At 36.9% G+C, this 25,166-nt stretch overlaps 1 protein-coding gene across 2 annotated transcripts in view; it reads right to left on the bottom strand.

Moving 5' to 3' along the window:
• Positions 1 to 25,166, bottom strand: part of LOC150096544 (sodium-coupled neutral amino acid transporter 7-like) — a 182,294-nt gene that overhangs the window by 74,914 nt on the left and 82,214 nt on the right. For both annotated transcript variants that reach the window (XM_090408029.1, XM_090408028.1), the window contains exons 4-5: positions 14,267 to 14,402; positions 171 to 321 (exon numbers count right to left, since the gene is read on the bottom strand). In XM_090408029.1, coding sequence (XP_090264155.1) covers positions 171 to 321; positions 14,267 to 14,402 — 287 coding nt within the window. The remainder of the gene's footprint in view (positions 1 to 170; positions 322 to 14,266; positions 14,403 to 25,166) is intronic.

Here is a 25,166-nt window from a genome sequence, read left to right on the forward strand (position 1 = left end):
ACAGTCCAGTTTACAACTGGACTGTAAAGCATTTTCATCCCAATCTCTTAGTATTAGTCACACACATTTACAAGCTACTGATATAGGGATTTATCTGCACTCACACTGCATTATCATAATATGCACATATCATAAAATTATAAAATAGCTTGAATCAAATGATTAAATACCTGATAACCAAAGCAAATAACAGGTACAACTAAAAATACATCAGACCAATGTGTAGGGTGAACCTTTACATCTTCAGCTTCATGTTTGCCTTCATAGAATTTATAAACTACCAAAATTACAACATATAAAACTGCCAGAACTCCAAAGGAGCTACAAATAAAGAGAAGGATTTACTTTTATTAATCCTAATAAATAATACTGTCTTTTACATGTGATGTCTAATTAATTATTTGGCAAAAATAAATATAACATATGTTTTACTTCTGGTTTAATGTATAAATATATCATTATCAGCATTACCAGTAAATAAATTTAAAAAATAAAATTATTATTATTATTATTATTAACATTTGACCTCCATAGAGTCAGAAACTCATCATGGGAGGTACACACTATTGCATACAATGCTCATCCAGCCGTGCTTTAAATTGATTCAATGTGTCTCCACCCATTCCACTACTCTCCATGCAAAGAACCTACTCCTCTGCTCACACCCTCCTTATACAGTTTCCAGCAATGGCCTCTTGTTCTACCTCCCTCTCCCATTCTATGAAAAATCTCTTCCATGTCTACCCGATAACAACCCCTGTCTAGCTTGTATGTCTCAATCATATCCCCCCCCCTCCTCCTATTCACGATGCTCTGCAACTTACATTCTCATATTTACATATTAAACATGTAAAATTACATTATTACATGTAAAATATACTTATTATAATGAACAATACATTATAAAAATATTTAAAAAATTTTAATCATAAATTTGGTATACAAATCATTGATAAGTGCATTTGATATTATTAACACCTTCCATAGGATCAAAAGACTCATTGTGGGAGGTACACAGTGTTATACAAAAAGTCCATCAAACCATGCTTTAAATTCATTCAATGCATCTGCATTCAGCACATAGTCAGGCAGTGCATTCTACTAACCAGCCACTCTCCATGCAAAGAACCTGCTCCTTATGCCCTTGCTCACACCCTAGTTATAACAGTTTCCCAGAGATGATCCCCCTTTTGTACACCCCCCCCCCCCTTTCCATTATATGAAACATTTCTTCCACATTAACCTGGCAATAACTCCTTACCAACTTAAACATCTAAATCAAATCCCCTTTCCTCCTATTTGCAAAAACAAAAATTTTCAAGACTGGTATTCATGTTGAACTATCACTGCTTGGCACACAGACTTGATCTCCTCAACTGTTAAAAAAAAATTCACATACATACAGATATGTAATGCACAGATAGTAAACAGTGTTCTTTCTACATGAACAACTAATTAATGAAGAATAACCAGTAATTCTATTTGAAACCTGATGTATTTCATTTTAACATGTTAATATTTATGATCACCACTTCTATGAATCTCCATTTCATAATGGTAAATGAAGTTGACTGATGAAGATGGTCCTGATTTTGTCTTTCTTTCTTTTGCTATGTAACTGCAGCAATAATGTGTCTGATCTTGGAGTTCATTCAGTTTTTTCCATGTGGCAAGGCATATCAATAGTGCATGCATGCAATTTTTTTTTTCATCACTTTTTCCATACTACAACCAGATGGATGATGCAACATGTACCCTATAGTAGAAAAGACCTTGGGTTCAATTTTTGTCATTCATATGCAGAACTTCATCACAGAATACATGGACTACTAAAGTGAGATAGCCATTCCTGGATGGTAGTGCAAGAATCCTCCCCATCCCTCCGGAAATAACTTGGGTTTTTCATTCCACAAACAGAGAAAAACAAAAGATACAATAGTGTTAAACAAAAACCCTAAAGTTGTATAATAGCTACAGCTGGCCTGAATGCAGAGTATTCACTATTACTATGTAGTCTCCAAGGCACAGAGGACCAAGATTTATGCCAGATAACATCTTCATAGGAGCTGAATCAAGGAGGTTACAGTATTAGGAACCTGATATAGAAACTCGGCAAGAAAACTCAGGTACACAGATTAAGAGCATAATAATTGGTCGGCGGTAGATGGCATTGGTGTAGTTGCAGCCAGTTGGTGGAATGAGTGGCAGAGACAGAGTTGTAGAGCAGGTGCCCTCCCTTGATGAGTCTTTGGACTCCCTGGAAGTGTCTAATAATAATAAGAAGAAGAACATGCAATAAGATACCCAGCTAACCAATCAGGAGTCATCCTGATTAGTTAGCTGGGCAATCAGTCCAGTAATTATGGCTCAGATGATTCAATCAAGTTCCAAAAGCAAGAACTTTCCACAATGTCTTGAATTTGTTCTTTGGACAAAAAAAAAGTGCACCTGTAATAACAAAAATGTGTTCAGCAAACAAGATAATTCTACTGAGTTTGATTTCTCATCACCTCACTTCCTAATAGTTTCATACCAGAGTGTTGAGCAATGACAAACTATGACAATGGAATCACAAAAAAAAAAAAAAAAAAAAAAAAAATTGTTTTTGCCTTGTGCTACATTATTTTTCTGTAATACAAGTGTCCTTCAGTGGTTGTTTATGGAGTTAGTTGTTGTCGCTATATCGTATATTTTTGGTTACCGAGAAGGAGGGGTCGGCATCGGACGATTAGCGGTGGACGAGAAGAAGATAACATAAGTTTTCATTATTTAGATAATTAGTATACTTAAATATGTTTTATACTTATAGTTAACTTATACTTATAAAGTTATACAAGATGATGCCCAACATGGCATAAAAATCTTCTCAGTCATCATCAGCAGCATCCAAAGTTAAAGCATAGTCTAATTCTAACTAGTAATTCAGATGATTGAATAGTTCATCTTTGATAGTAAAACTAACCTAATGAATTCTCCCTTTCAAATGAGGGTATATACAGTGGTGAGCTATAAGGTGCTCGCACGAGCCCTTTGTTAAATTTTTCTCAAATTTGCGAGTCCCTTGTTGTTCTTTTTGTTTACTTTTTTATTTTTGAAAAAAAAAAATTTTTTTTTTGAAACGTGTTAAGCGACAAACTCATACGGTAACCTAACAGAAATTAGTCTATTCAGCAGTGTATAGATTATTTGGAATTGTCGTTTCAACTCCTCTGTAACGAATGTGCCCAAGTTTGAAAATAAAATAAGAGAATGCACACTATCTTTATCCTTCTTCCTTCTGGTAAAACCAGTAGTCAATCAAATGTTTTATAAAAGATTTCATTCTTATTACATTTTGATAGTTAAAAAATGTTTTTCTTATGTAAGAGAAATTAACACAGTTGATTGTATGCAAATATTTCATGTTTAGATCATGAAATATTTGTTTAAAAACGATAGCCTTTAGAAGTTGATTATCCTCTCATATGTTTTGATTGGAATTTGTAAACAAGCTGTATTAATAACAGTTTTTGTGTGATGCGTGAAATATGGCTTTTTTTTTTTTTGCTTGACGATGCGAGCCTTTTGTTAAAATTTCCATAGCTCACCACTGGGTATATATATATATATATATATATATATATCCCCCCCCCCCCACAACACACACAATGCACTCAGCTACTCCTCCAGTGCAGTGAATTTTTGAAAGAGAGCAACTACATTGATTTTAAGTCACTTCATTTTGGGAGCAACAAACACAGTCCTTTCAGATTCAGTCAATAGTATAGATAATATCCATAAGAATCCAAACATTTCAAGTTGCAAAGTAAATGTATTGGTTCTGACAAGTAAAAGATATTCTTACTGCACATCTCTAGTCAGGAATTAATGAAGATTTTCAGGATCCACACTTCTTACCTAAACAGACTGATACCTGATAAGGACTACTCAGTCACAGGAGCAGCTGCTGAAATACATGATTACCTCAAGCTTGACAGAATCAAACATCAGCAGTTGGTGGTCACAGTATTGGCAACGTTGGTAAAAATAAAATTCAAGACTAGGTGGATAGGAATATGAATACTCTATAGGGACAGCATGGTTTTGTGAAGGGTAGGTTTTGCCTTGTAATATATCACTTTTTTTATAGCAAAGTGACAACAGAATTGGAAAAAGGAAATGGCTACACAGTGATAATGCTATCTTTTTCAAAGGCATTTGATAGAAATTCATGGAACTCACTAACTTAAACTGGAGCAACTAGAGATGGATATAAATCTGACAATTCAGATAACATGCTGAATAATGGGTAGACATCAAAGAGTGGCATGCAGGGAAACTGAATCTGGAAGAAGGTAGGTGACCAGTAGTGTACCAAAAGGCTCAGTACTCAGTTGTTTAGTTTGTACATCAGTGATATAACAGATGCATTAATGGGGCAATTCAGTTGCTTGCTGATGATGCAAAGTTAGGAGAAGCAATACTCAATAAAGATGATGCAGAGATCTTGCAGGAGGACTTAGGAGTTGCGCTGGAGACGCCGAAGAACATGGCAGGGGATTTGAGCTGTACTGAAAAAAAAGTGCTTTTTTAATCAGTGAATAGTGTGACTTCTGTCAAGATTTGTGCTACGTTGTTTTTCTGTCCTTCAGTGGTTGTTTATGGAGTTAGTTGATGTCCCTATATTGTGTATTTTTGGTTACCGAGAAGGAGGGGTCGGCATTGGATGCATAGCAGTGGACGAGAAGAAGATAACATAAGTTTTCATTATTTAGATAATTAGTATACTTAAATATGTTTTATACCTATAGTTAACTTATACTTATATATAGTTATACCTATAGTTATACTCACATATACTTATTTAGCATTTAGTTGTAATAGTTCCTAATACTATTTTGAATGATGGCGGCAGCTAAAATTGCAAATGGTGTATCACTAAGTCCCCCCCCCCCCTCCCCATTTAAGGATTGCATTTTTCATGATATAATAAGGGATTTTGTGGCATACGGGACCTGTGGAATGTATGCATCCCAGCGGTTGTATATGACAGGTGAGAGAAGGGGGAATACGTATATGCACAAAATGCAGGCAATGGGAGGAACTTGGCGAGTTAGAGATGATTATAACTGACCACGTAAAGAGATGAGTGGTATGATAGAGGGCAAGATTTGCAAGAGAAATATGAATAAAAAAAAACTGAGAGTGGGAAGTGTGGAAAGGTTGAATGATTGTGAAGCTTTTGGAGATAGTCTCAACTGGAAGGATGAATGGCAAACAAGAGTGGCTGACCTGCAGAGAGAGAGATAGATGAGCTGAAAGAGCCGGTGGAATATCTAAGGAATGAGATGAGAAGTGTGGAAGACGAGATTAGGCAAATGGAAGGGATGAATGCAAGGCGAATCAGAGTAGGAATGAGAGAGAGTTATGAGAATGGTAGAAGAGGAGAGAATAGAACAGTAGAAGAGAGGGAATGAGAGAAAGTTAGTGGAATGATAGAAGAGTGAATAGGAACAGTAGAAGAGAGGGAATGAGAGAGAGTTATGAAAATGGTAGAAGAGGAGAGAATAGAATAGCAGAAGAGAGGGAATGAGAGGAAGTTAGTGAAATGGTAGAAGAGAGAGAATCAGAGAGTTATGGGAATTATAGAAGAGGAGAGAATAGGATCAGTAGAAGAGAGGGAATGAGAGAGTTATGGGAATGATAGAAGAGAGAATGGAAACAGAAGGAGAGAGGGAATGAGAAGAATGTGAGGGAGCACTGGAACCGGGGATAGAGTGATGTCAGGAAGGCAGGTAAGTAGAAGAACACAGAGAGAACGTGTTAGAGGAGAGAGAGAGAGAGAGTGAGGGATGCAGGTGAGCAATCGAGGAACAGGGTGGTAAGAGGTGTAATGTATGGGGACTCAATGATCCGTGGTGTAGAAGATAGGATGCGTGAGGAGTGTTTGCCTGGAGAATGATAAAAAGTGTGGCTATGGCAATTAAGAGGGGTGAAAGGGTGGATGAGATGATTGTGATGGTAGGAACGAATGACTTGAGAGGCAATGTAAATTGGGCGGCGAGAGATATGAGATTGTTGCTCAAGGTGGTACAAAAGAAAATGCAGAGAGGAAAGATAGTGAGCATGTTGCCTAGGTATGATAGTAACGAGCAGTAATATTGAATAACATAATAGCTAGAATGTGTCAGAAGAGAGGATTGGAACATGTGAATGCTTGGAGGGCGTTTGAGGATAGAAAGGAACTGTATGCGAGAGACCGCTTGCATTTGAATGAAGAAGGACATAGGCATCTGGAGAGATTGCTGTTCTGAACGAGTCAGTGTGTCAATGTAAGGAAACTAGAATACCCAGGGTGGTGGGAGCAGGGGTGGCCTCTTGTGGGAATGGGTACTTGGGAGAAGAGGGACGACATCAGGTAACGCTGAGCCCAGTGGAGTCTAGAGGGGATAATGCTAGGTATAGAAACAGTGGCATTTCTATGCTTTATACCAATGCCAGGAGTATCCAGAATAAAGGAGAGGAATTGGTGGCACTGATAGCATCAGCCTGGCCAAAGATTATTGGGATCACTGAGACATGGTTGACAGAAGAGGATATAATAACAGGAATAGAAGTAGCAGGGTACAGCATTTTTCGACAGAATAGGAAGGGAAAGCGTGGTGGTGGAGTACTCCTTATGATAAGTGACGACTTATGTCCTCTAAGAGTGGAGGCTTTGGAAGGCAGAGACACTAATGATTTTGAAAGCATATGGTGTGAGGTAAAGGTGGGCAAGACAGGATATTTAGTGGGGTGTTGCTACAAACCAAGAGACCAGGAGATGTTTAGACAGTTGAGCTTGGCAAGTGCAAGAAGAATGACTGTTATGGGAGATATTAACGACAGCAGTATAAATTGAGGAGAGGAAGATGCATGCAGCAATAAGGGAATGGAATTTCTAGAATTTTTGAGGGACAGATGTCTTATGCAACATGTAATAAAGGGAACAAGAGGTTCAAGAGTTTTGAATTTAGTCATAGCATCAGAAGAGTTGATAATAACTGAGATGACATCTCTACCATCAGTTGGAGAGCATGACCATGTGGTTTTGACTTAGAAGATGAATAGACATGCAGGAGTATCAGAGAAAAGGGAATGTACGTGGAATTATAAGGCAGGTGATTATAACAGTCTTAGATATCAACTTGGGGAAGTTTCATGGAGGGAGGAATTGGAAGGCCGGGATATTATTGGTGCTTGGGAAATTGTGAAGGAATATTTGTTAGCAGCAATAGTAAGCTGTATTCTACAAGTGAAGAAGAGGACACAATTTGGTGTCAAGTGGATGACAAACAATATTAAACAGGAATTGCATGTGAAAAAGAGGTTATAGAAGAGATATAAGGAGACAAGTGAAAAGCAGATGCATGAAGAATATAAGACACAGGCCAGGAGAGTGACTTGTATGGTAAGGAAGGCAAAACTGGAATATGAGAAGAGACTGGCCCAAAGATCCAAAGAAAATCCTAGGGAATTTTTTAGCTATGTGGCCAGTAGGAGGAGAAATGATTGTGGAAGAATGATATTGTGGGATAGAAATGGGAATAGAGTGATTGATGCAGAGGACATAGTGGGATTGTTCAATGAACACTTTATTGGAGTATTTCATCCTGGAGGAGTAAATTTTAATACTAGAGGGATAGAGCAGGTTTGAGGTTTAGAGGTGCAGAAGGAGAGAGTGTGTTCCAAATACTGAGTACTCTGAATGTCAGTAAAGCTGTGGGACTGGATGGTATTTCACCACGAGTTTTGAGAGAATATGCTAAAGAAGTGACAGCTCCTTTGACCTGGCTTTTCAGTGAAAGTCTGATTAGGAAAGGTGCCTAGGGAATGGAAGGTAAGATAGTGCCATTGCATAAGGGAGGTAGCAGACTGGAAGTGTCTAATTATAGGCCAGTTTATGTGTCATCAGTAGTTGTTTAGATCTTGGAGAAATTAGTGAGGGACCATATACAGCATTGGGCAGATGAGGGTAATGTTATCTGTGAAAATCAACATGAATTTGTAAAGGGGGTGCTCTTGTTTTAGAAATATGCTAGCCTTTTATAATAAAGTAACGTTTATAATAAAGTGCCCTGTTCGTGTGATAGAGCTTACTATGAGCAGGAAGAACTGTGGACATCCGCCTCAGTGAACATAAAAAATACATCTGGCACTATCGCTATGGCAAGTCAGGTTAACAGACCATGCCTTGGATATCCCTGCACACAGGATCAATTGGAAAAAAAAAACAAAAGTGTTGCACAGAAATCATTATAAGTTAGAGAGATTGTTCTTGGAATCAACAGAAGCCTTGAAACATAATCCAAACCTCAAAAGTATGGCTGTTTAAATTTGCCAGAGATTGGGAGAAGTCATCTTAAGACCTAATGAATACCTGCTTTTGCTTTCTTTTTTTTCAACGTAGATGGTGAAAAAAATAAGGGAATGGATACACCATGATACTTTTGGATTTTGCTAAGGATTTTGACAGAATGCAGAATGGTAGACTGTTGCATAAATTGGAGAAAATTGGTTTGGGTTATAGAACATTAGCATGGATAAGAGGATGGCTGACTGACGGATATCAAATAATTGTATATGGGGGATATGAGTCTGCAAGATTTAAGGTAACAAGTGGTGTGCCACAAGGATCAGTGCTTGGTCTACTGTTATTCAATCTGTACATTAATGATATTGGGAAGGATTTGGCAAGCGACATACAGCTATTTGCTGATGATGCAAAGATAGATAGGGTAATCAGGAATGCTGCTGATATGCAGTACTTGCAAAATGATTTGAATTGGCTGGAACTGTGATCATGGGAAAATAGGTGTCAGTTCAATGTCAGTAAATGTAAAGTCATTCACGTCGGCACGATGAGATATCCAATGTCGCAATATATTGATGGGATTATGCTAGAAGAAACTGATGAGGCTAGGGATCTTGGAGTGTTAGTATATAGGAAGTTGAAGTCCAGGGGCCATGTAGCAAAGATTGCAAATACAACTCAAAAGATAACTGCAATGCTGAAACAAACTTTCACATGTAAAGATAAGGATGTAATTTTGCCTCTTTACAAGGCCTTGAAAAGAGCTCACTTTTACTATTGTATGCAGGTTTGGTCTCCTGGTTTCTGTTGCGATTCTTATATATTGGAGAGAGTACAAAGGAGAGTGTTAAAAATGATATCAGGATTGTGGAATACTGATTATGAAGACAGATTGAGAATTTGTAGACTGAAGACACTAGCAAACAAGAGAAAGAGGGAGATATGATTGAGACTTACAAACTTCTGAAAGGGTCTTACAGGATTTCAATTGATGGAATTTTTCAATTTATGGAGTGTGGGGTAAGGACATGAGGGCATCTCTGAAAGCTGAGAATGAATGTCCCTAAGAGGGGGGGGGGCTAGATTTTTCTCTCAGAGGGTGGTGTGGAATGGATTGCCATTGGATGTAAGTGCAAGCAGTGTGAATGAATTTAAGAATAAGTATGATAGCTGATGTGTGTGGTATGCGGCCTTCCTTAATGAGTTTCTGACTCCCCTGGAGGTCTCTCTTAATAATAATAATAATAATTCACTCTTCTCTTTACTACAAGGTCAAATCCAATGTTAGTCCTGTAATGGTGTTCTACTGCTGTAATCTAACCTTTGTTCTTCAACCTATTCTCTATAACTCTCACTATTGTATTGTGTCATCTGACACATACTCCATATGTGTGATAACAACACTAAGCAACATGAGCACCAAAGCTCAGGTTGCTCTGACATCCTATTCTGCAGTTTTTGTCATCACTTCTTCCCATTTGTATGAGCTCAAGTCAGCAGAGCATTGATTCCTGTCCAAATTAAATCTGGATATTGAAAACCAGGCAGGAAGCAAGTTCCATCCTTGATTAATTGATGCTGAGAGGAAACATCCTTAGCTTCCTGTGATGCAGCTCCATTGACTCCCACTATTGTAATTGTCAATCATCATTAATACATAAAGTATTAGAGACATACTTCTGAAGTGGAGACAGAAAATTTCTGTAATTTGGATAGGCATAATCTAGGCACTAATCATCACAACAAGATAATCCCAAAATATCCATTACTGTGGCATGGAAAAATGCTAGTGACATATCGTGAGGAAGATGTAAACACGAGCATACTACTGAGTGAAATGCTACATCCATCTTGGATAGTACTGAGAGAGAGAGACTTACCTAGAACTAACATATGGTAGAATCTAGGAAGAAGGAAATAATTCAGAATGAAGAATCTCTGTTGAGTTTAAGTGAAGTTTTATGGAGAGAAGAAAGAAAAGATCCTAGAGTGGATGAGAAAGAGGAACAGCCTGTCAGAGAGAAAAAAAACACCAAGGTATTTCCACTCCTCCACGACTCAGATAGAATGCGAGGACATGATGTGCAAGCTCAAAGTTTTCAACCTTCGTTTTCTTGTCTCTACCTGAGGGAACAAAGGAAAGCGCACTCGACTTTGTTACATTAATGTTTAAGCCTCAATTGAAAGAAATCGACTGCCTGGTTGAGGAGTTCCTGCAAGCCTTCTGTAATAGAGGTTATAGCATTTACTGATGGCGTTATACTCATAACCTCTATTAGAAAAGGCTTGCAGGAACTCCTCAACCAGGCAATTAGCATTAACAGTGATTGCATCAAGAGAGAGCGAATATGGCTTGGAAGAGAATAAAGAAACTCATCAATTACACAATTGAAGAAAATAGGTGAGAGAGTATCCTCGGTGTACACTCCTAAGTGCTGGGATGAATGGTGATTTGGATAGTAAGGAAATTTGCAGAGTAAATCTTTGATATATAAGTGAGGAAAGCTTCTGGACATCCTGCAATAGACATGTAAAAATCTCACTTAAACGTTTTGCTTATTATGTTCATTTTTTACAGTTTTTTATATGTTTGGTGAGAATTTTATTTAATGAGAAATGCGTTTTTTTTTTTTTTTTTTTTTTTTTTTTTTTTTTTAAATAATCGAAAGGTATATATGTGATTTGTCATTTAGTATTGCAATTATATGCTTGGTATTATTGGAGCTACCATGTGGTTAAGCGTTATAAAATAATTTAATTATAGTTATAAGTTAGTAAATTTGCTTACCATAATTATAATCCTTAGGGAATAACACAATAATATTGTTTGTATATTATAAATTATGTTGTTTACCATAGTGTTTCTATGACAAATATTCGTAGCGTGCAAGTGCTGTACTAAGGGCAGTCATGTTGTCACCTGAGTTTCGCTTTGAATCTATGTGCATGTCCATTTGTAATGGACATGCACATTAGTTGTTTTTAGAACAGCTCTTCTTTGGTAACAGGAACACTAGAAAGTAAAAAGAATTGCCAAGCAAGGGAGCAGAGTCAAAGGTATAATAAACTACGAGTCAAGTTCTCAAATCTCAGAAGAGTTTTATGTGCATTCTGAATTACTTTCCAAGGATACAGAACTGTGAAGCTAATAACTGAAGTACAGTATAATATATCTAGCCTTTGTATGTTAAAATATTTTGTGCTCAATTAAAGGCAAGTGATATATATTCCAAAGTTATTTTTCTATATTAGAATATATTTAAATATATTCTAAAATTATTTTAAAATAGCCATTTAATTATTCCTTGTATGTATTATTTATTGTATATAATTTTATGTTTAAAGTAAATATTTTAATTTTTTTATAATTGAGCTTCATTCTTTAGAACACAACATACTGATCCTGAAGTCAATGCACTACCACAGACTCGAACATTCTAACCAACAAAAATAAAATTAAATATATTGTTATCTATACTCTACAACTGTCTTTAAATATAAGTTACACATAGGTGGGGAATAACATATGTGGAGTAAAACAAATTCTCTTACACAAAATATAACAGACAGAGCTCGAAATATAGCTTGAAGGGAGACACTGTCAAAGGCCTTTTGGAGGTCCATGGATGCGATAAAGAGGGAGCTAAAGTTGGCATTAGGATTCAAAGGGAAGAAAGAATGAAGATATTCTCAGCAGTACAGCCATCCACAGGGATGAAGGCTGTCTGCCTAAAATCATGTTGGATGTATGACCTGTGAACAACACTGCAGCAGGCAGACAGACAGACTGCAGCTAACACTTTATAAAAGAGAGAAAAGAGAACAGGAGCAACTGTAATTGAATGATAGAGGGTACTGATGCATCTTCCTTCTTTGGATGAACACTGCACTTTACTGGCAAATATGAGATGGTAGATATTTGGTAAAGAGAGGTAGATAAATTAAATCTTGCAAACTAGGCGGAGGAACTCATTGAATCTCTTTAGCTGTAAAGCCATCTGGTCCCTCAGCTCACGAACTAGTTGGAAGTGGACTAGTTCATCAAAAGAAGATAGATGAAAAGTTCTGCTTCTGAAATGGACTTTGAAATAGAAGGATAGACTAAATCAGGTAGGTATGGTAGTGGTGGTGGAGTGGAAAAAATCCTCCAAAAGCTAACTCTTCATGCATCTCACTTGGAGGAGGAGATGCTCCTTTCTGTATTGTTCTAGCATGGAACAATACAGGAAGGAGTATACAGGAATATAAATTACACAGGAATATAAATTCTTCTTATACACACCGTATAAGAAGAATGGAAGTTAAACACTTCCATTCTTCTTATACAGTGTGTATTTGGGCATAAAGATGCTTTCACTCTTTCTGCTTGGATCGAACAGACGATACAGGCCAATACTCTACTAACTGGGAAGAAGGACGTTGCCTGGAAAATTCTATTTCCAAATAATGACTCAACTTTGCTCTAACAGATACTTCATTGAGTGACAATCTAATAATATTCTTTAAAACCCTGTGACTATACCAAGGAGGAGGAAGCTGATTCTGAGATTTTGTAAGGCACACTTGAAGAAGAGATAGAACTGTATTGGTCCTACTTCTCTCTCTTGATATGATAGCAATGGAGCATAAGGTATGGGGTATTTCCTGCTCATGTGGGATCTTCTAACATAGATGTCTGCAGTCACATCACTAGCTCGCTGTAAGATGGTAACTTATGATGCAATCTGATTGCAACTATTGTCCACCTAGGCAGAACTGCTGCCAACACCTCACTGATGTGAGCTATGTCTTCAGTAGCCAATGAAGGTTCATGGAAGGCAAGATGATGTTCCTTGGTCCACCATGCCTTTGCATGTTCAGTACAGATTTCAGCATTAACAACAATGGAATGTTTGGCACAGTGGTAAAGACTGATAGAGGTGGTAAAGTCTCACTGACATTCTGGGCAAACAAAAAATCTTTGAGATGATGTTCCTGGTTGGACTAAGACATTTTGATAGTTGGATGTTGTAGGAACAATGGAAATTGCAGAATGTTTCTTTTCAGTAGTCCATTGTGCTTTTGCCTCCTCAATATAAACTTCAGCATTAACACTGGGATGTTTTGTGAGGCAGCAAACACCAAAGCTAATAGCCGTAGTAAAGGCTCTCTGAACAGACGAGTGCTTCTGAGATAGTGGTCCAGGTTAAACCAAGATATTTTGATAAGTGGATGTTATAAGAAGATTTAAAGTTGCAGAAGGGTTCACAGTGGTTATGGAATGTGTTTGCTCACCTTTGCATACCCAGGCTTGCTGGAATAGTAAATGCTTTATCGCAAGTGGGACAAATAAACTGTCTCTGTGTTGATGGTTGTGACAGCTTACAGTAGCTTGAAAAAGTTCCACATTTAGTTTCTAGAGCAGGATTACTAGACTATATAGAAAATAAAGAAAAAATACAAAAATATATTTTAAAAAATTACAAAAAACAGAAAGAAATCCTTGGCCTACCCATGGTACAAACGTGCCATAGATTTACAAAAACATTCACATAAAAAAGGGGGAAAAAAAAAAGGGTAGAATGCAATACTTGCCTTCAATGACAAAATCCAAATCAACAATCCAAGAATCTAGTAAGTTCCTTGTAGCTGTTTGTGTTCAACAAATTACACACACACACACACTAAATTAATCAGTTGAATGAAAATTAATTTAAAAACATAACACACATGAAATCAGTTTTAAATACTTGGCAAATTACAGTATATTCCAATATATTCTTGTTTTTCCAATATATATATTTGTTATTCCTATGATCAATACTACTATACTATACTATGATTGATTCTAGGACTTTATCATATGAAACCTTTTTAACACTTTTTTCCAAATATGAATTTTTCAATATAGATACATTTATTTATGTTTCCAAGTATGCAAAAACTAAGACTTACCTAGCATACTTTAAAAAATCAATCTTTTTTGGAAAACAGAAAGGCAGAATCAAAATAACAGAACTAACAATCATTGTAAAATTTCTATTCATATACCAGAAATGGCAAAATTCACTTCCATATAATGATGCAAATGCTGAAATGAAAAAACAATTATAATGTAATGTGATATAAAATAATGCTATAATTTGAAATCTTTTATTAATTCTGTACTGTTAATTTATTATTATTACTACTACATCCACATGTAATCCTCATAATCAAAGACTGCAAATTATGTTACAAAACATTCAGTACGGTGTATAATAATAATGAAGAAACAGATATTAAACAAAAAAGTATATGAATTTGTATCCAAATAAAAAATACTGAAAAGAAATAATGTGCCTTAAACTGCGTACAGTAAATACTCTGTACAATGAAAATAGAAAAATTGTTATTTTATACATAATATGTAAAAATGCAAAAAAAATCTGTAACATCGGTACCTCTGTACCGAGCCTTGATAAGACCTCATCTCGACTACTGTGCCCAGATTTGGTCACCTCGGTTCCTTCTTGATGGGGAGGAGGTGGAGAGGATCCAGAGGCGAGTGACTAAGATGATAACAGGTCTATGGAATGAACCATATGAGAACAGGTTATTTGTGGGTTGCAGAAACTAGTTGATAGGCGGAAAAGGGGAGATATGATTGAGACATTCAAATTGCTAAAGGGATTCTATAGGATTAATTCAGAGGATATTTTTGAGATCAGGACTGGTGGTGGGAAAACTAGGGGACACCTATGGAAGCTGGGCAAGAGTGTGGTTAGCAGGGGTGTTAGAGCTGGGTTCTTTACTTTTAGAGTGGTAAATGAGTGGAATAAGCTGCCAGAGTCTGTTGTGGGTGCTATGACAGTGAACGAGTTCAAGACAAGGTATGATAGATACTGTGAGAATGTAATCACATAGTTGTGTGGACATGATGTTTAGGGCCTCCCTGGATAGAATCAATTTGCCAACTTATCTGTTATCTGGCAGGCCTCCTCAAACCACACATCCATAATTTGGATACTTATATACGAAATTCGCAACATCTCTATCTCCAATATGGATTTACTCGCCAGCCTGGATGTTACATCTCTATTCACTAACATCCCTGTGGAGGAAGTCATTAACATTTTAGGAAGTTTGCTCCCACAAGACATTACTTCTCTGTTCCGTCATTGTTTAACATCAAACTTTTTCTTATGGAATAAAACCATATATCAGCAATTGACTGGCCTTGCAATGGGTAGCCCCCTCTCTCCATCTTGTGCTGATCTCTTTATGGAGGATTTTGAAAGTAAAATCTTAACTCAAAGATCCTAAATCCACAGTATGGTGGAGATACGTGGACGATATCTTTATCGTTTGGAACCACACATAAAAGGACCTGTTCGACTTTCTTAACAAAATCAACTCTCTACACCACACAATCAAATTCACTCTAGAACTTGAAAAAGATAACCAATTATCATTTCTGGACACTTTAATTAAGAAGCTTCCGAATGGTGGTATCAACCTCTCAGTTTACTGCAAACCTACCAATACAGGATGTTATTTACATTTCACTTCCTGCCACCACATTTCTCAGAAACTTAGTATTGTACACATGTTGAAGAAACGTGCCTCTCTCCTTACAACAGATCAACAAGACCTCCAGGAAGAACTATCCCTGATATCCACCAACCTTACCGTGAATGGATTTTCTCGAAGACTCGTCCATAAGATACTTTTCTCTGAACCCCAACAAAGACAACAAGATGATGTACGTTATATTTCTACCATCGTCATTCCATACTTAGGGACAGTTTCCAATAAGATTGCTAGACTCCTTAGACCACATAAAATAAGAGTGGCCTTTAAACCCACAGAAACGATTAGACAATTCTTAAGATCTCCAAAAGATAGCCATCCTTTCTCCAAATATGCTGGAGTTTATAACATACCCTGCTCGTGTGGCTTGAATTACATCGGCCAAACTTCAAGGAGCCTTGAAATTAGGCAAAAAAGAACACATAGCTGATGTCAATAATAACAGAGAAGAAAAATCGGGGTTAACTTTTCATTTCTCAAGAACAAACCATACCATAGAGTGGGATAGAAGCACAATTCCTTACATGGAGGAGGACTTCCGCTCCCAAATTTTTAAGAAGGCCACAACAGTTGCCTGCTGTATACAAAACCTTAACAGGAACCAAAGACTAATCTTGCCCGTGATCTGGAAGACCCTTATCAGATCCTTCAACTCGCAAGAACTGAATTATAGTGCCAACTATAGAACATTCCTAAATAACAACAAGTGATATCATCCACGCTCTATGAATGTATTGTACGCGCTCTGTTCTTTGTTTAATATAATTGGAATCGGCTGATTATAGTTTGTAACAGTTTTTTACTTTTTAGTGCCTTACATCAGTTATATATGCTGAAGATGCCAACAGCCTTAGTTGGTGAAACTAGTTGGTATAACTTAGTTGTTTATTATATGCACTTGATCAATATAATCCCATTAAAAGTCTTTCCAGAGCTTTTTTGGTCAAGAAAATTAAACGTTTTTTAACACATTTATTGTAAAGATGTAGAATTTGTGGATCTGTTGTTTGTGTTTGACTGAAAGAAGGATTTGTAAAATGCTGATGGACTGCATCTAAATGGTTTTGGTGTTAGGTATCTGGAGAGAGAGAGAGAGAGCTTTGTTCACCAAGTATGCTGCAGCACAAATTCAGGAAAACTTATACAATTAGGATGGAAGCAGGTGATTTGTATGAAGGCACCCACCCACGAGATAAATAAGTGTGAGAATCACCAAGTGCAGAATCTAGTCTCTCAAGCAAAAACATTGAATAGGGTAGTCAATTCAAGAAGTAAGGGTGGGTGGGTGGGGCCTAAAGGAATGCTTCAGTTTCTATATGCTAATGGTAGAAGTATCAGGAACAAGAGAGAGGAGCTTTGTCATTGGTTAGTGCAACCTTACCAAAAGTTACAGCCATTAGTGAGACTGGGCTTCTAGCCAAGTCTCACTAATGCCTGTAACTTTTGGTAAGCAGAAGATGTCGATGATGTAGCAGATGACGAAGCAGATGATGTAGTTACAGGAATAGAATGTGAAGGGTTTAGTATTTCCAGGGAAGACAAAGAAGATAGGATGGGGGGGGGGTACTGCTGATAATAGCAGATAAATTGCAGCCAAAAAGAATACAAAATAGGTGTGAGGATGGCTATTCATTTGAAGCAGTTTGGTGTGAGATCAAGGCCAGTAGGACAAAATATACAGTTAGTTCTTGCTATAAGCCAGGGAGTTCCACAGATCTGGAAAACATGCAGTGGCAAATTAGCACAAGTACAGGTTGATTAATTATTGTGGGGGACTTCAACTATGTAGACACAGACTGGAAGTGACCATGCAATCTTAACTTGGGAGATTGAAAAGCATGAGGAATATTCTATCAAGAAGTGGATACATGTGGAACTACAAGGCAAGTGATTATGACAAACTTAGGAAGAAGCTTAAATCTCTGCCATGGCATAAAACACTGCAGGTAAGGATGTCAAGTAATGCACGGTAGATAGTTAAAGGTCATCTAGAGCAGGGTTTCCCAAATGGTGTTCAGCAGAATGCTGGTGTTCTGTGGAAGATGAAAAGTGTTCCTGGAATTTGTCATTTTAGTTTTCTAAGCATTTTTCATGAATAAATATTTTATAATCGAAATATTCTGAGGAGAATAATATTCGTGAATATGTCAAAAAGCTCAGACCCAGAAAGTCTAATTTTTTGCAAGTTTATATTGTATCCATTTCTCAAATCTAGTAATGCTGAATACTTTATTCGCAAGTTCATATTGTAGGGTGAAAGTGCTTGTTTCGTAACCGTAGTGCCGTGATTTTTTAAAAGTAATAGGCCTATATAATAATATCTGTGTAGCAAATGTTAGTGACCAAGCCGTGTATTTTTAAACGTGGAAGTATTCATGAATTATCGTTAATTTTCACACATCAAAACCTTTCAACATTTGAGAAAGGGAATACTGCTGTTTATGACCGGTCATAAAAATTGCCTGCAAGCCGATTATAACAATGGGTGGACTATTCTCTGTTCTCAAAACTGAAGGGAATGACATCTGTGCAGCAAATGTCAGTGACCAAACGGCATATTTTTAAACATGGAAATATTCATGAATTATCGTTAATTTTCACACATCGAAACCTTTCAACATTTGGGAAAGGGAATACCACTGTTTATGACTGATCATAAAAATTGCCTGCAAGTCGATTACAACAATGGGCGGCATATCCTCTGTTCTCAAAACTGAACGAAATAACATCTGTGTTGCAAATGTTAGTGACCAATCAGCATGGATGTATAAAGAAAATTTTCCCACTGAAATTGAAGATCAAGTTAGTCTGTATCTATTTCTCAAATCTAATGCTGAATACTTTATTCGCAAGTTCATATTGTAGGGTGAAAGTGCTTGTTTCGTAACCGTAGTGCTGTGATTTTTTAAAAGTAATAGGCCTACAGATTTAAATTTTAATATGAATAAGAGACTAGGGACTTTGTTTAATTTTAGTGTTAAGAAATCTCTTACTGAGGGTGTTTGTGACACAACAGATAGTGATTCATCCACCTCCAGCCTACAGAGCAATCTCCAGGATGTACTAAAGGAGGGGAAAACTACCAGCACACAGGAGAAAAAGTCTGCATTCACTCATAAATACTTATAATGTTATAAATTTTTGGTGATCAGAATGGGATATGTCAATGAAAATCAGCATAAATTAATTCCATGACATTGTCCTGAGGAAACTACAATATGCTACAAGATTTCATTAGGCCATTGATTGATAACTGATTTAAATGTAATTTTATATTTGTCAACAGTCACACTGTATACATAAGTGCACTAATACTCTTTACTTTTTTCTTTTAAGGTTACACGGTGATCAGCATTCATATTTATGAATTTAGGGACACAAAACACACATGTTGAAAAGATTATTTTACTGATTAATAATAAAATAATAACTTTACGTTTCGACGCCTGTATTGAGGTCATCTTCAGAAGGATACATGTGTATAAGAACAAGCTACATGCTGTTGCACTCTATACAAGTAAATTACATCTACGTTGTTAACTAATCTTTTTTCTTAGCCTGCCCTCTAGTGATAAAAAAAAAAATAAATAAATAGAATAAAATAAAATAAAAACTACAATAAACTCTGCTAAAGTCCTCACGTACTAACGTACTAGGATTCTTCTGGAATTATACAGTTTATATTGTTATATTACGATTATCTTCTGGATTTGTACAGTACAGGTTGCTATTGAATGTTCAGGGGAAAAAAAAAAAAAAATTCACCAAGTCTTCTTTGTATTGAGATTTTTTTCTTTGTGGTTGCTATGAAGGTTGTAGATGGGTCCTCCACATTCTTGGAATTATTAGACCATCATTTTTATTCAGATTCGGATCATGTTTGAGCATTTCACATGCTTCCTTGAATTTCCGCTCAAACCAGGTTTTGGTGAAGTGTAGGGACTTGGTACCTTTCCAGTCAATTCTGTGGTATGTTTGGAGTGCGTGGTCAGAAAGGCTGGTTTTTCCAAAATGGAGGTATTTTATGTGATGTTTGTGTTCATCCTTTCTGACTGGGATGGTTTGCCCTGTTTCCCCTATGTATGGTATGTTACATTTGCAATCTATTTTGTAAACCCCTGGGGGGGGGGGCTAAGTGTGGCAGGGGATCCTTGGAAGAACTGAGTAGGTGTCTTAATATTGTTGGGGGTTTAAAGGTGGTTTTGATGTTGTATTTGTGTAGTGTTGTGCCTATTTTTTCTAAAATGCCTCTAACATATGGTATAGCAATAGCATTCTTGAAATCTTTTTTGCTATTAGTGGTATCTTTGTGGAGTATGAGAGAATATGAGACCATCAAACATTCCTTTATAAAAAATGGATACAGTATAAAAACCATTCACAAGATCCTCCACAAAGATACCACTAATAACAAAAAAAGATTTCAAGAATGCTGTTGCTATACCATATGTTAGAGGCATTTCAGAAAAAATACACAGAACACTACACAAATACAACATCAAAACCACCTTTAAACCCCCGACAAAATTAAGACACCTACTCAGTTCTTCCAAGGATCCCCTGCCACACTTAGCCTACCCAGGGGTTTACAAAATAGATTGCACATGTAACATACCATACATAGGGGAAACAGGGCGAACCATCCCAATCAGAAAGGATGAACACAAACATCACATAAAATATTTCCATTTTGGAAAAACCGGCCTTTCTGACCACGCACTCCAAACATACCACAGAATTGACTGGAAAGGTACCAAGTCCCTACACCGCACCAAAACCTGGTTCGAGCAGAAATTCAAGGAAGCATGTGAAATGTTCAAACATGATCCGAATCTGAATAAAAATGATGGTCTAACAATTCCAAGAATGTGGAGGACCCATCTACAACCTTCACAGCAACCACAAAGAAAAAATCTCAATACAAGAAGACTTGAAGTTTTTTTGTTTTTTTTCCCCCCTCCTGAAGATAATCATAATATAACAATATAAACTGTATAATTCCAGAAGAATCCTAGTACGTGAGGACTTTAGCAGAGTTTATTATAGTTTTTATTTTATTTTTTGTTTATTTTATTTTATTTATTTATTTATTTTTTATCACTAGAAGGCAGGCTAAGAAAAAAAGATTAGGTAACAACGTAGATGTAATTTACTTGTATAGAGTGCAACAGCATGTAGCTTGTTCTTATACACATGTATCCTTCTGAAGATGACTTCAATACAGGGGTCATTTATTAATTTTGTAATGTATCAATAATTAATTAAATAATAACATACAGGCAAATCGGCCCTTCAGAACACACGCAATTTACAGACAAAAAATACTAGTTGTAGTGGTGTGGGTGGTTAATGGAGATGATTGGTAGCTGAGGTTCAGTGTAGTGGTGGAGACAGTTGTATTAGGTGTCCTCCCACGATGAGTCTATGGACTCCTTGGAGGTGTCATGAATAATAATATAATAATAATAATTAATTAATCATTAATTATTAATACATTACAAAATAATCAAGGTGTTCCGTGAAAATTTCAGGATTTGTGAAGTGTCATTGTAGGAAAAACCTGGGAAACGCTGATCTAGAGGAAGCAATATTAATTTGTATACCTAAAGTAAGGAGGTTAATCAGGAAGGAGTTATGGATGAGTAATATCATTAAGCATGAGCTGCAGATGAAGAAAATGCTGTGGAGGATACATAAAGATAAAGCTGACTAGCATGTCAAGGAAGGCAAAATCAGATTATGAGAAGAATCTAGCCAAGCATGCCAAAGAAAATCCCAAAGAGGTCTTTCATTATATGGCAAGTAAGAGGAAGAATGACTCTTACTTGCCATATAATGCCAAATCTATAGAAGATTAACCTTAATGAGTTATGATGGTCATGAGGTGACAGAAGCAGATAAAATAGTCGAGTTACTGAGTGACCACTTTGCAAAGGTATATCATCTTAGGAAGGTTACTGCTTTAGCATATGTGATAGACACTAATGTGGGAATAGAGGTGGATAAATTGGAGGTTCTTAGGATATTGCAGAATCTCAATAAATACAGCTATAAAATTAGATGGGAATATCAGTTTGGGTTTTGCAAGAATGTGCAAAATAACTGGCAATGCTCTGACTAGGCTCTTTAAGTGTCAACTCTGGTAGAGTTCCAAGGGTGTGGAAAGAGGGCAAAATAATTTCCTTGCATAAGGGAGGTTCTAAGACTGCAGTAGCAAATTACAGATCGATTATTATCTCAGGTGTGGTAGTAAAAGAAATGGGAAATTGGTCAAAAAGGGAATTTAAGAATGGATGGATAAAAATATGATACTGTATGAGAAGGCAACACAGTTTTGTGAAAAGTAGGTCATGCCTTAGTAATTTACTAACTTTTTATAATAGAACAACAGCTGAGGTGGATAAAGGAAATGCTATACAACCAGGGGCGGCTCGTCTATAGGGGTCGGGCCCCACCTATATTTGTATAACTAGCCCAATAATTGTAGTTTTAAAAAATATGTTTCTTGTAATTATTATTTTTTGATCTATTTCCAACACGTTTTATTGTTTAATAAAAGAATTACTGTAGTATTTTGTGGCAATATTGTATAATGCGACTTAGTATGGTCTCTGGGGCCAGCCACGGCTGGCCCTATTTTATACGTGTAGAACACAGATCATGTATGAGGCACGTACACTAGCGATTGTGTGTGTTTACCTGGTGCAATGCTCATCTTGGAGCCAGTTTAGCCTGGCCCAGTCACTGTGTTGGCATGTACGTACATAGCACACGATTCTTTGATTGTGAAGCATGTGCACTAGCAATCATGTTTGTTTACCTGGCGCAACGCTTATCTTGGGGCCAGTTTAGTCTGGCCCAGTCACTGTGTTGGCACATATGTACATAGTGTGCAATTCTTTGATTGTGAAGTACGTGCAGCAAGTGTGTTTGTTTACCGGGCACAATGCTTATTTTGGGGCCCATTTAGTCTGGCCCAATCACTGCGTTTGTACGTAAATAGCATGCGATTCTTTCGTTGTCTTATTATTTATTCTTGTTGTTGATCTGTTTTATTGTTTTCAGTGTGTATAATTATTGTTGTCGTTTTTTGTTATAATTTATTTTAAAGTTTAAATTTTTATTAAGTCCATAAACAATACATTTTAACTATGAACAAAATCGATAGTTTATTGGAAAAACGTTTCTCATTATTAAGTCTAGAAGAAAAATTGGAAGGGGTGCTTAAGGGTCAAAGCTGTATAACTGAGAGGAGACCTCCACATAGCCTTTAAAGGAATGCGGAGAACCGACCAGGGCTTCTGACCTAATGTCCCATCCTCACCTTCTCGTGGTGCACCCTGTTGGGTATCTACTTTGATACTGAACGAACGAGGATGGGCTGGCAATTTGGGATTTAGCCGACCAAATTGTATTCTTATTGGTTAAACCAAAATAAAAAATGATGGTACAACATGACAAAATTTCATGCCAGCTGGGGCGTCGCCCGGTTAAACAAGGCCCCCCCCCGTTGTTTTCGCCAGGAAACCAGGACGAACAGCGAAAAGTCAGCTACTGGAACAAATCTGAAAACAAACCCCAACTCAACATCACCAGAGTTAAAGATCGGTACTATCAACGTAAGAAGCCTGAATGGCAAAGAAATGGAGCTAGCTGAGGAATTAGATAAGTACCAGATCGACATAATAGGGGTGACTGAAACAAAAAAGACCAAAACTGGTGAGATCTTTCTGAGCAATAAATACAAAATGTTATATTCAGGCAATGACAATCAAGGAAAAGAAGGAGTAGCCATAGTATTCAACACAAAATACGAGGCTAATCTTCTTGAATGGCAGTCAGTCTCAAGTAGAGTAATGTGGGCAAATATGAGAATGGGGAACTGGACAATGAGACTTATTTGTGCCTATGGTCCCACAGAAGGTTCTACTAAGGTAGAAGTGGAGGAATTTTTTGAGGCTTTAGAAAAAGCAACTGACACAATGAAAAAGGAAAAGTTGGTCCTTGTTGGGGATCTAAATAGCAGAGTAGGAAATGATTGTGAGACATACAAAAATATTTTGGGTAAATTTGGAGAAAAGAGCAAAGCTAATAATAATGGCAAATATCTGTTGGATTTCTGCTCAGGACATGGACTGATTATTACTAACACCATGTTCCAACATAAAAATGTGCACAAATTCACATGGAGAGAAGAGGCTAGGAATAAGAAAAGTCTCATTGACTATGTTATTGTTGATAGTGATGTTTTCTCCCTGGTGCAGGACACCAGAGTGTACAGAGGATTTGAAATTGGAAGTGATCACTATTTAGTCTTGAGCAGGATAAAATTGAATTTCATATTGAAAAGAATAACATGTAAGAAAGTTTTAAAGCGAATAAAAGTTGAGCAGCTCTCAGATGTGAACTGTAGACTAAAATACAGAAATATTATTGAAAAGAAAATGAAAGAGTTTGAGAACAGGAATCAAACCTTGGAGATTCAGTGGCAAACTCTGAAGGAAACATTGATTGATTCTGCCAGAGAGGCATGTGGTGAGGTTGTGTGCAAGGATAAAAAAATCAGAACTCCCTGGTGGACACAGGAAGTTAAAGAGGCAGTGAAGGAAAAGAAGAAAGCATATCAAAAGTTCCTGGCAAATAAGTCAGCTTTTACTCTTACAGAATACAGAGACAAATGTAAGAAAGCTAAACAGTGTGTAAAACTAGCTAAACAAAAGTCATGGGAGGACTTTGGCAAGAATATAGAAAATAAATATCAAGAAGGTGGCAAAATATTCTGGAGGTTGTTGAAGAAGCTTAGGAATGGAGGAAAGAGTGCTGTAAAAGGAATTAGAGATGATAAAGGTGAAATGAAAACAGGAGAAAAAGATATCCTTGAAGTATGGAGTAATTACTTTGAAAAACTGCTAAATGAAACAAGCAGTGATGACAGCACAGTGATAAAAAACACTGACCAGGCATGCAGTCAGGAATACATATCCATACTTGAAGTAGAAAAAGCCATCAAAGGCTTGAAATGTGGAAAGGCAGCAGGAGTAGATGATATTCGACCAGAAATGCTGAAGTATGGTGGTATAAGAGTCTTACAGTGGCTGCACTGCATAGTTCAGAAAGCCTGGGCAGAGGGACGAATTCCCGATGATTGGAGTAGAGCTCTCATAGTACCCATATATAAAAAGGGAAATAAAACTGAATGTGAGAATTACAGAGGTATTTCCCTACTGAGTGTTCCTGGCAAGATCTATGCAAGTATACTTGAGAAACGGTTGAGAAGAATTGT

Source organism: Typopeltis vanoorti, chromosome 18 (assembly GCF_054136105.1).
Source record: "Typopeltis vanoorti isolate ZY-2024b chromosome 18, IOZ_Tvanoo_1.0, whole genome shotgun sequence".
NCBI classification, from domain to species: domain Eukaryota; kingdom Metazoa; phylum Arthropoda; class Arachnida; order Uropygi; family Thelyphonidae; genus Typopeltis; species Typopeltis vanoorti.